The sequence below is a fragment of the Adiantum capillus-veneris genome, chromosome 6 (genome assembly GCF_014529385.1).
Source record: "Adiantum capillus-veneris isolate H3 chromosome 6, ASM1452938v2, whole genome shotgun sequence".
NCBI lineage: Eukaryota > Viridiplantae > Streptophyta > Polypodiopsida > Polypodiales > Pteridaceae > Adiantum > Adiantum capillus-veneris.
The window spans coordinates 152,823,931-152,835,458 of NC_140936.1; the positions used below are offsets into that span (position 1 = coordinate 152,823,931).

At 43.5% G+C, this 11,528-nt stretch overlaps 2 protein-coding genes across 2 annotated transcripts; both read left to right on the forward strand.

Moving 5' to 3' along the window:
• The first annotated feature begins 363 nt into the window (after window positions 1-363).
• Window positions 364-1,448, forward strand: LOC147456505 (uncharacterized). The gene has a single exon (XM_086515493.1). The coding sequence runs from the start codon at window positions 698-700 to the stop codon at window positions 998-1,000; it is 303 nt and encodes a 100-aa protein (XP_086371619.1). The 5' UTR covers window positions 364-697; the 3' UTR covers window positions 1,001-1,448.
• A 5,709-nt stretch (window positions 1,449-7,157) lies between these two features.
• Window positions 7,158-9,911, forward strand: LOC147456506 (putative L-type lectin-domain containing receptor kinase S.7). The gene has a single exon (XM_086514961.1). It carries the CDS (start codon window positions 7,490-7,492, stop codon window positions 9,653-9,655), a length of 2,166 nt encoding a protein of 721 aa, XP_086371087.1. The 5' UTR covers window positions 7,158-7,489; the 3' UTR covers window positions 9,656-9,911.
• The last annotated feature ends 1,617 nt before the right edge of the window (window positions 9,912-11,528 follow it).

The following is an 11,528-nucleotide window of genomic DNA, read 5'->3' on the forward strand; positions in this document are numbered from 1 at the left end:
TCTCATAAATGGCCCCTGACAATTCTTCCAATGGTGCCTTCTTTTGCTACACGCAAAGCACAAATCATCGTCGATCTTAGCCATTAGACCGTCGTTTTGGATGACCTCGTTGCTATAGATAGACACTGTGATGCGCTTTCAAATGGACTTCGTTAATTGCAAAATGATGCGCCATACCCCCTGAAAGTTGTCACGCAGCTTCACCGTCTCTAACATGGACTTTTACCCTATGAAGCAACTTGAAATTTGCAAGCAAGGAGAAGGCATCCACTTGTCACTCTTAGGTTCACTTCAAAAAAAAATTTGCAAAATGTTTCATTTGTCACATTGGAACCTGTGAACCATTTCAACTTTCAACCTGACCAGTTTAAAAAAAGAGACTGTCTCAAGGGTTTGGCGAGGCTCTATCGTGCAAGGAATGGGAGTGAGGCGGGGAGAGGCCTCCGACAAGGGTGCTCCCAGGAGGGGGAGCCCTGACTGGGCAGCTTCTTAGCCTTTGGGTGTCAGACTCGTACCCTCAATTTTTGCAAACACGGCACCTCGGGGGCCTCCTGCCATGCGCAGGGAACTTGTGCTCTTCTCCGGCTTGGGAAGCTCTGGACGGAGTTCGCCTTGGAGGGGGACGTAGGCTGTGGAGTGCAGGGCAAAGACTACAAAGTTTGGGGGCTTCTACTCTCACTTTCCCTCTTCGTTCTCGATGCGGCATGCTGGACACGATGCAGGGCTTGCCATACCTAGTCAAAGGGCTTCTGTGCCAACCTGGTGCGCATCGACTTGGTTTTATAAGGTGCATATGTTGGGGCTGTGTGTTCTCGAAGGGAGCTGGTCTGTGCAGGTTGCGGAGCTGGGACTGTTCGATCTAGTTTCTGGTCAAGTGCAACGTATGGTCCCCTTCGGTTGGTATTTATGCATGTTCGCACAATGGTGGGCTCTATGCTTGCCTGTGGGTTGGGAGCCAGTTCGTGTTCCGGATTCATGTGTTGCGGAGCTGTGTCCATGAAGGGGAGGGGTGATGGTGGCAGAGTCCCCCCTTCTTGTGGCAGTCATGGTCGCCCAGATCCGATGACGACGGGTGTTTGGCTCACACGAAATAGCCTAGTGGCATGTTGCTGGAGCTTTTTTTTTCTGGTGTCGGTCCTCGTGAGGCATGGAGGTTGTTGGTGGCAGCAACACGTCTATGGTGGCTCCTCATGTTATCCCTTTGAGTGATGGGGTCTTTGGGCCCCGCCCCTTCTGCCTCCTTAAGGTATTCCTATGTCGAGCGTGGCACCCTAATCAGCCGATGTAAGGAGGTTGGATTGGTTGTCTGGATACTTGGTTGTTGTATGTGGGATGCCATGGATCGCTCTAAGCATGGCTATACTATGTAAATTTTTTGTTTCTGCTAATTTAAGTTCTCACCCACATATTGTGGGTTCTGCCCAAAACAAAAGGGATTGACTTTATTGTTTGATTTAAGGCAGACTTTACTTATCCTTGTGAAAGCAAATTTTGGGTGGATCAACTTTGATTTTCAAAGAGCAATGGCCATAAAAATTGATAATTTAGAAAATTGTTCTTATGTGCATTAGCAAAATTTTAGTGGTTTATTTCAAGGCAAAATTGGAATCTAGCTAGGATTTTTCAATTTTAGACCATTAAAAATACTTAAGCCCACGTTTTTATCTAACACCGAACTCGAACGGTCTCAAAATAAAAGGACATGTGTGTGTGTGGGGGGAGGGGGTCTCAAAGAGGGCACCAAATCTTTTTTCATGATCGAAATAATTTAAAGTAATTAAGGGACACACTAAACACTCTTTTGAAGAATTGATGGTATTTATACTAAAACTTGCAAAATTTTGTTGGTTTTCTTCAAGGTCGTGGGCAGGGAGAAGGGGTGTGTGTGTGTGTGTGTGTGTGACAACATAAGCATGTGGCATGTGAAGTATCAAATATATCTTACCAAAAACTTTTTTCCTAATCGAGCTAATTTGCTAGGCTTGTCAAAAATAAAATCGTACGAGTCTAAGTAAAGAAGGACACAATTAAAACTTTGGTTTTTAGGCCAAAATTTGAGAAATTATCGCTAAAATTTGCATTTCCAATTTTTTTTAAGGCAATCTAGGAAACTAGCGAAGATTTTTCAATTTCAGCCGGATTAAAAATATAGTAAACCTTGGTTTTTAGAAAACATTGGAAATATATAAAGGCATGATAAAAGCTCTTTCGATTTTTAAGTCAAAATATGAATAAATGACAATATTAACACTAAAACTTGGAAAATTTTGCCGGTTTTCTTCAGAGCAAGCTTGGAATATAGCCCAAATTTTGTAAGTTTATCAAAATATAAATACATTAAATCTCATTTTTTTGTAAACATGGGCCTCAAATAGCCCCAAAATGGAAGGGCATGATGGATGTAGAAAAGTTGGAAGCTCAGTATATCCACTGTCACTCTCTTACCACTCTAAGGATAGTATGTGACAAAAGAAGGCATGCACCGATCGAAAATTTGTTACATCCTCAGGTGGGACACCGACATAAGAGAGAGATAGATAGTTCTATTATCTTCCTCGGAGGTCAAATATGACCTATGGGACCAAATGAACATGTCACGTGGTGTGAGTGGAGGTCATAAGTGACTCTTGATGCTCAAAAATGGCTCAAATGAGAGTCGCAATAGAGAGTCCACATCGTGGTTGGGAGGGAAAGGTATGTAGGGAGAGCTCATGGTTGAATATATGGGGAAAAGAGGACCTAATGTGGTCAAAAGCTGAGCACTCAAGTAGAGAGAGAGAGAGAGTTTTCCTAGCAACCTCGTAGTTAATCAAAAGCAATGGCATATTATTTCAAAAAAAAGGGAGTCAATTCTATGATAAGAAATGCTTCATCTACTTAAATTATTTTTCCTCATTGTAGTGATTTAATAAATACGGACACAAATAAACCTCTTCTAGCTTTTAGGTTAAAATTTGAAGAAGAGCCGTCAATTTTCTTAAAGGCAAGCTTGAATTGTAGCATGGGTCTTTCAATTTTAGAAGGTGAAAAATATACTAAGCCCTTTCTTTGTGAACACAGGTCTCAAATAGACCCAAAATGGAAGGTATGAGAGACACTAAAAACTTGGATGTAAAGTACATCCTCGGTCACTCTTTTTCCACCTCAAGCACAAGCTATGCACTAAGAGGAAAGTGGATCTGTCAAAAATCTATTATACTCTCGCATGGGACGCTGGCGAGAGAGAGAGAGAGAGAGAGAGAGAGAGAGAGAGAGAGAGAGAGAGAGAGAGAGAGTTTTCCCAACAAGTTGGCAACCCTCCGTAAGCAATTACATATTGTTTTAAAAAAAGGGTGGTGTCAATTCTATGATATGAAATGCTTCATCTACTTATACTATTCTTCTTGATTGAAGTAATATAATAAATAAGGGCAAAAATAAAACTCTTCCAATTTTTAGGTAAAAATATGAAGAATTGTCGATAACATTGATACTTGAAGAATTGTCAGTATTTACATTAATGCTTGCAAAATTTATTAGCCTTGGTTTTATAATTTTAGCTGGTTGAAGGAACATTAAACTCTGTTTCTTTTTTTAAATGCAGGTTTCCTATATACCCAAAATGGAAGGGTACGAGAGCCACTGAAAACATGCATGCTCAGTACATCCACAATCACTTTCTCACGACCTTGAGCACGAGCTATGCACAAAGAGGAGAGGTGCACCTAGCAAAAATTTGTTACACCCTTGCATGGAACACCAACGAGAGAGAGAGAGAGAGAGAGAGAGAGAGAGAGAGAGAGAGAGAGAGAGAGAGAGAGAATTGTCATATTTTTGAAGTGATCCACTCTCTTCACTTGTGTGCATACAGACACTTATCCACACCTACAAACATGTGTGTGTAACCCAATAGCCATGCTTTTCTTGGCCGCAACAACGCGCGGGTCACACACTAGTAACTAAGTAATACAATGGAAAAAAATTGTTGGTAGCGGTGTAGCTCTTTGAGCTTTGGTAAATGTGCTTTTGGAAGCCCAATTAGATGTGAATTCCAAGGAACATGAGGTATACTAGGACTGTCGGTTGCCTTGGGCGGTCTCTCTCTCTCTCTCTCTCTCTCTCTCTCTCTCTCTCTCTCTCTCTCATAACAAGTCTTGAGTTCAACTCCTCGTCGGCTAGATCTTTAAGGTCTCTTAGGATAGTTTCCTACGATGTTAAAACTCTCTTTTTCTTGGGTGTGTGTGTGTGTGTGTGTGTGTGCGCGCGCGCTAATAAAAAGAAGAAAATGGTATAACCTTTGTATCACCAAAGTGTGGTAGATTGGTTATGCTATTTCCCTCTTCAATAGCAAGTCTTGAGTTCAATTCCTTGTCGGCTAGATCTTTAAGGTCTCTTGGGATAGTTTCCTATGACGTTAAAACTCTCTTCTTCTTGGGTGTGTGTGTGTGTGTGCCCGCTAATAAAAAGAAGAGAATGGTATAACCTTTCTATCACCCAAGTGTGGTAGATTAATTATGCCGTTCCCTCTTGAATAACAAGTCTTGAGTTCAACTCCTCGTCGGCTAGATCTTTAAAGTCTCTTGGGATAGCTTCCTACGACGTTAAAACTCTCTCTCTCTCTCTCTCTCTCTCTCTCTCTCTGATCCTATGTGATTATCAACTGTATAGGACTAGGGATTTCATTCACGTCTTCATGGGAAGTGTGACGTGGTAATACCTCATGTTATTAACACCTCATGGGAGTATTAATAACATCAAATTCACATTGACCTACTGAAACCGAGAGTTCCTATATGCCCGATGGGATATTTGACTTGTTTGATGGGCCCTGTTGGCCCCCTTCGTAGCCCGACGGGCTCGAAACTCCCTCCAAATTTTCAGAGAGACGTCAAGTTTGGAGAGGCCTATATAAACAATGGTCATCCTCTCAAATGCCCCTTTTGACACACTCTCCAGTGTCTTCACTACAACTAAAAATTAGGTATATCCTTGAGCTTTATCATGTAATTTGTTTGCACCTTTTTTCCCTATAAAAATGCCCACATATAAGTTACCTCCCTTAGGTGTCTATCCGCTTGGATAGAGGTTTGGGTAGGAAGCATTCTCGTGCATGGTTTAGGAGGTGCGAGTGCTTGGGGTTCATTTCTATTTCGAAATGGAGCGCTCCTCATCAGTACAAGAGCGTAGTTGTATTTTACTACTAGTTGGATAGAGGTTTGGGTAGGAAGCATTCTCATGCAGGGTTTAGGAGGTGCAAGTGCTGGGGGTTCATTTCTATTTTGGAATGGAGCGCTCCTCATCACTGCAAGAGCGTAGTTGTATTTTACTACTGGTTACCTCCCGTGGGTGTCTATCTACCTCAAAAAACAGGTTTGGGTAGGAAGCATCCTCGTGGAGGGTTAAGGTGGTGCAAGTACCTAGACCTATTGTTGAAATGGAGCTCTCCTCATCATTACACCAATTTCATAGTATTTTGTTTTTGTTTTTTGTCTACATATCACTTTTGCCAGGGTATTAAAGGGTCCTTGATGCTTCTCGGAGGCCCCCTCATGTTGTTCGAAGGGCGAGGGCCATATCCCAAAGGGCCTTTGAGGGCATGAAGGACTAGGGTTGTTGCCCAACGGGCAAAAGTGTCTCGACCATTTGGTAGCCTAAAGGTCACATGGGCATTTTCTATGAATGCAAAGAGTTGTGAATTGAGAATTTTGTTAATTAACAATGTGACCACATTAAAAAACACGCGATTTTGTGAATTTGAAATCCCTATAAAGGACACTCACTCGATTCAACACAACTGCTGACACACGGCCAAGGAGAAAGGCCAGAATTCCTCCCGCTTTATATATAGTATAGATTGAAGATCACTAATTAAGCTTGTTATGTTCTGTGAAGTGGGCACCAATAATTGGATTGACTAGGTCTTTTTTGTTGAATGGGCACACAATTGAAAGTCTAGGCTCTGCATTATATAAACACATGTTAGGTGGAATGGGCAAACACGAGAAACGGGGGAAATTTAAAAATGCTCGTTGAGGAAGAGAAAAGGAATAATTTTGCTTAGATTTTGGGAAAATTAGGGTAGCTTCGCACGGTAGCATTCTACCTTTGCCTGCTTGCATCAGCAAAGACTAAAGCTCTCCACTCTATCGATTTTAGCATAGTTGGCAAACAAGGTATTCTACCCCCGCTTTGGGTGTTCATGCTTGAACTCGTGCTTTTGCTGCTTTATGCAACATACACAAAGTTTGCTAAGGAGAGATGGGGTTCTACCCCCACCTGTATGGGTTTTCTCTCAATGTAGAATTTGTAAAAATTAGCTCAAGCCTCAAATTTCAAAAAATTCCTCTTGGAAAATCCATAAATGGGATTTGTGGAAAGTGTAGGGAAAGGTCTCTTGGTGACCTTTCCCGATAATATTGTGACTGCATCTCGAGCGGCGTGGAGGTTGTGAGCCATTAACATGAGTAATATTACTGAAAAAAGGTCACTAAGGGACCTTTCTCAGCCATAAAGTTTTTTTTTTTTTTTCGTTTCATTTTTTGTTTTTGTTTTTTTTTTGGGGGGGGGAGCCTCGTCCATAAAGCACACGGGGCCAACTCGAGGGATCAACAGTCGCCACGAGATCCACCGTCGATTAAATCTCCAGGTGGACAAAAAATTAGGGTTTCCCTCCGACTATCGCTCCTTGAACCCAGGACCTCCCCCACCACATGCCGCAGCTCCATCCATCCCACCTATCGCGCATCTCTGCAGATGATGCGATTCCAAACGTACATAAGTCCTGTCCCTCCCTCTGCGGAGATCCGGTGGCCCAAATCGCGTGCCCCTGCCGTGAACGTGCCCTGTCGTCGATCCCACGAGTTGGACCCCGTGTCATATATAAATGAGAGGAGGGGGGGGGGGGGGGGGGTAATATATAGGCAACATATTGCAAGTGCAGTGTACAATAGATAGTTGGCGAGAGCTGGCGAGTATTAATGCACACATGTGCACCAATTTGGTATGTTAGGTATGAAGGGTCAGATGGTTGTATGCAAAATTTTTGGCTCAAAAGGTAGAGTAGGCTAGATGCAGGGCCCTTATCGATTGCCCCACAACCTCAGACCTCTACGGTTGTAGAAATGATTTTTCGTGAACATCAATCAGTGGGCTAAATTGCTTCAAGAAGTGAGAATTATGACTTTAAAGTTTATGTCTACTTCATACTGGGCGAGGGGGGGCTCGTCACTATCTCGGATCTGGGGCCCAAATTTAGGGGCACAAAGTGGCTTTGATCCTAGCCGTCCGATCGCTCGGTAAACTGGGTGGGAGCTTGGGACAAAAATCGATCCTCGAATTCACCTCTAGTTCAGCGGCCTCGCGAGCTGCGGGTCGAACCCAAGGCCTCTCAGTTGCCACATGAAAGCCTGACCACCACTCTGGGTTGCCACTTGAAAGTCTTAACATCCAACAGCTTACCTTAAAATGTGCTGCAAATAACATCCAACAGCTTACCTTTTTAGTTTCTAAAATGCCAGTTCTAAGCATAACAATAATCCTTACACCCTTCCTTGCACTAATAATAATATTGTCAGCAAATATATGCCCCTCTCAGAGTTTCCAATTCCAGCACCCTTCCTTCAGCACTCTAGCAGATCTCGCTGACATTCGAATTGTGTACCAAGACTCATCTTGGTACCAAGGCCAAGATGCAACTCCTGACCAGTCAGGCATTTGGCTCACCCCAAATCCCATAGATGTCAGCTCCAACAAATTCAGTAACATCGGCAAGTTTATCTACAAAGATCTAATTCAATTCAAGAATTCTCAGAATATGGTTGCCTCCTTCACCAGCTCCTTCTCCTTTCAAATCGTCACAACAGGTGCATACGGTACCTGTGGTAGCGGCATGACTTTCTTCATCTCTCATTTTGACAAAGCCCCCAACAATAGTGATGGTAGGTTCTTTGGTCTCTTCGACCCATTTGCAGCAGAGACACAGAAATTCTTTGCTGTTGAATTTGACACCCACACATCCTCTGATTTGAATGATCCGAGCGCCAGCCACATCGGGATCGATGTTAATTCTTTGATTTCGCTCGATTACACAGATACCAGTCCCGATTCATCTTCATCTTCGACTCCCAGCTTCTACCCACAGTTGTATCTCTACAACAATGACACCTTCACAGCATGGATTGTATATGACTCTCTGACAAACCTCATCCAAGTGTGGATGACAAATTCCTCAAATTCCTCATCTTCTGCACATCCCACTTCTCAAGCTTTACTAGAGCTTTCATACAATCTGTCTACTGTTTTCGACGACTTCATGTATGTAGGGTTCTCAGCAACTAACAAGGTGGCTGAGGATGGCATGGAAGGGCATGTTGTTATGTCCTGGTCTTTTACTAGTGAGGATTTCAAGGAACCTGGTATAGATGTAAATGTGGTTGTGCCCATTGCTATAGCACTTCCGATCCTCTTTATTTTGGGCTTCGTTGGTATTATTATGCTCCTCATCAAGAGAAAGAGGGAAAAAAGGATGAATTGTCTGCCATCAAGCGTTCAACTGGGCAGAGAAAGCAGCACTATACTTCTTGGATCGGGTCGACATTGCACCTTGCCGCGCTATAGCTACAGAGAGCTCAAACGATCCGCTCATGATTTCAGTGAACAGAGCAAGATAGGCCAAGGTGGTTTTAGTATTGTATATAGAGGTACCTTGGCAGATGGATCCGTAGTCGCAATCAAGAGACTGAAGGAGGGTGTGAGAAAGGAGGAGGAGTTCTCTGCAGAGATGAACATCATCAGTAGCATTCGCCACCGTCATCTCTTGCAATTGCGGGGGTGGTGCTATGAGAAAGGAGAGGCAATGCTGGTGTACAATTACTTGAGCAATGGAAGCTTGGACAGATATCTGTACGGCGAGAAAAAAGGAGAATTACAAAGTGAGACCAGATTGAAGATCCTTGTAGGAGTGGCTTCTGCATTGGAGTACCTGCATGGTAATCTGGGGGAATGTGTGTTGCATAGGGATGTCAAGGCTGCCAATGTGTTGTTGACAGAGGGGTTTGAGCCGATGTTAGGCGATTTTGGCCTTGCACGCCTCGTTGGCCATGATGAGGGTGCTGTTTTAATGACTGTTGCGGGGACACCCGGCTATGTTGCACCCGAGGTTGTTTACACAGGTAGATTCACTGACAGGGCAGATGTGTATAGTTTTGGAGTCCTTGCTCTTGAGATGGCATATGGCCGTCCCACCATAGTGAAACAATCTTCTAGTTTGCAACAGGCTGAGGAGGAAGCCCAAATCGTGGACTATGCATGGATGCTTCACCAAAGAGAGCAGCTCATGGAGGCCCTTGACCCGTGCATGATGAGCATGGTCGACAGTGCGCAAAAGGCGCAGCAGTGGAGAGTTGTCTTGCATGTGGCACTCATGTGTTGCAACCCTTCACCAGAGTGTCGACCCACAATGATGCAAGTATACCAAGCTCTCAAAGGAGATACCGTGCTGCTTAGCCAACCTCTTCCAGCAGCAAGGCCTAATTTGTATCCCACATTGCCTAATTTGTATCCCACATTCACAGATTGGCCATCTATATCTTCTGCATCCTCAGTCACATCAGTGTCTGCATTGAGTGTTAAAATTTGTCGGTCCGAAGGTGGCCCCTCATCGACAACATCGAAATGAATGGGCGACGGGCGTGTGTTACAGATCCCGATTCCCGACGTGCAGGGATGTGTTATATGTAGGCATAGCTCTTAGGCTCTAATACTTAAGCAACTAGTATGTGACCCGCGCGTTGCCGCGGCTACATGTGCGTCAATTGAAGCAACGATTGTTCTCCTTCCCTTCACGGGGAGAGAAAATGTGAGCAAATGCCTATGATTCTCATGTAAGCTTTTATAGCTCTTTAATACACTTGTGCATCAACCACCACTTTAAATACTTTCTAGATGACAATACACAAGGTCTAAGTGCCCTCCACACGCACAAATCTATCTTTTGGATCAACACTATGTCTACCTTTTCAAGTGTAAGATCGAACAACTAATGAAGTGTAATTACTCTCCACATTCTTGTGGATTGACCAAGGAAAAATCTCCTTCTAGTTGGTCAACCAAGCTGCAACATACTCCTCCTAATCATGGCAAGTTTAACCCTCCCCCTCCCCACCCACCCGCCCCCCTCTCTCTCTCTATGTGTGTGTGTGTTGAGTTGAAGAATTATCAGGTCAATTTGAGGTCTCTTGGGAATGAATTAAGTAATGGGCTCCCTTCGCATGATGTCTTGTCTTAACATCCTATGTTCCTCTCTAAGGAGGCAGCGAATATGCGATTAGGCTAGAGACACCCCTCTCACACAATTGATATGGGACCCTAGTGAGTGGTAGTGGCCCTCTAAATAGACTAATAAAGAGCTGGTATCCTTCTTTAGATATAGTGTTTGCATTGAAGGACAAATTCTTTAGATGCATTAGCATCCCCTCTCACCATCCTTACCAATCAAGGCATTGGTCATGATAGCAACTCTCCCCTACTTCTCTTGTGTAGTTTTGGTCTTGCATTTGGGACATCACAATCGACTTAGTCATCAACTGCTATTTGTTGGCACTTAGGATGCATGTACCCGCCATGACCCAACATGCCAACATTACACCACATAGTAGCAGTGTGTCGTTTGCTTCTCAAAGGCAGTATTCATGATGGGTGTGTGACCTGGGGGTGATTGCATGGCTATAGCACCTGTGTCACTAAATGTGGATAAATTTCAAAATTTATAGGTTGGATTGCACTCAATCTAGCTAGCATGTACACTTGCATCTACCAAGACTCGTCACATGGATGTTAAGGTCTCTTGCAATTGACCTTAAGCAGGTTAGTAATATAAGGCGCATATTGTTTGTTTGTGTACATTTGGGCATCATTGGCACCTTAAATTGTGAGGGCAATGAAAGCAGAAAAGTTCACTCAATCGTTTCTCTTTGCAAGGGTTTTGGGCATCATGCTAAAAGAAAGGCCGTGCTGCAAAATACACACACATACACATACACACATTGTTCCTCTTTGAGACAGAAGACTGTATTCAACCATTCATATGCTTGCCCTTAGCCATTTGGCTTAGTTCCCAATCTCTTAAATGTGAGACAGAGCATCGAGGCACTACATGGAGAAGAGTCTCTTTTTGTACACGAATTATACCCCTTAACAATTTGAGAGTGCGATCATCAGATCCTACATGAGTGCTCAGCTTTTGATCATATCAAAATTGCTTTACCCACATTTTAGCCCATACCATGGCCTACATACCTTTCTCTCCTAGCCACCTCATGGATTCAACTTGTCAATGGCCACCCTTATATCCATAGTCTTCAAGCATGTTACATGTTGTACTTGGTCCCATAGGTCAATTTGACCTTTAAGGATGATCTCTCTCTCTCTCTCTCTCTCTCTCTCTCTCTCTCTCTCTCTCTCTCTGTGTGTGTGTGTGTGTGTGTGTGCGTGCTCCCGTTAACCTTTGAGGTCACTGTGATTGTTTCTAAAGCCCTTGAGTTCAAGAATCA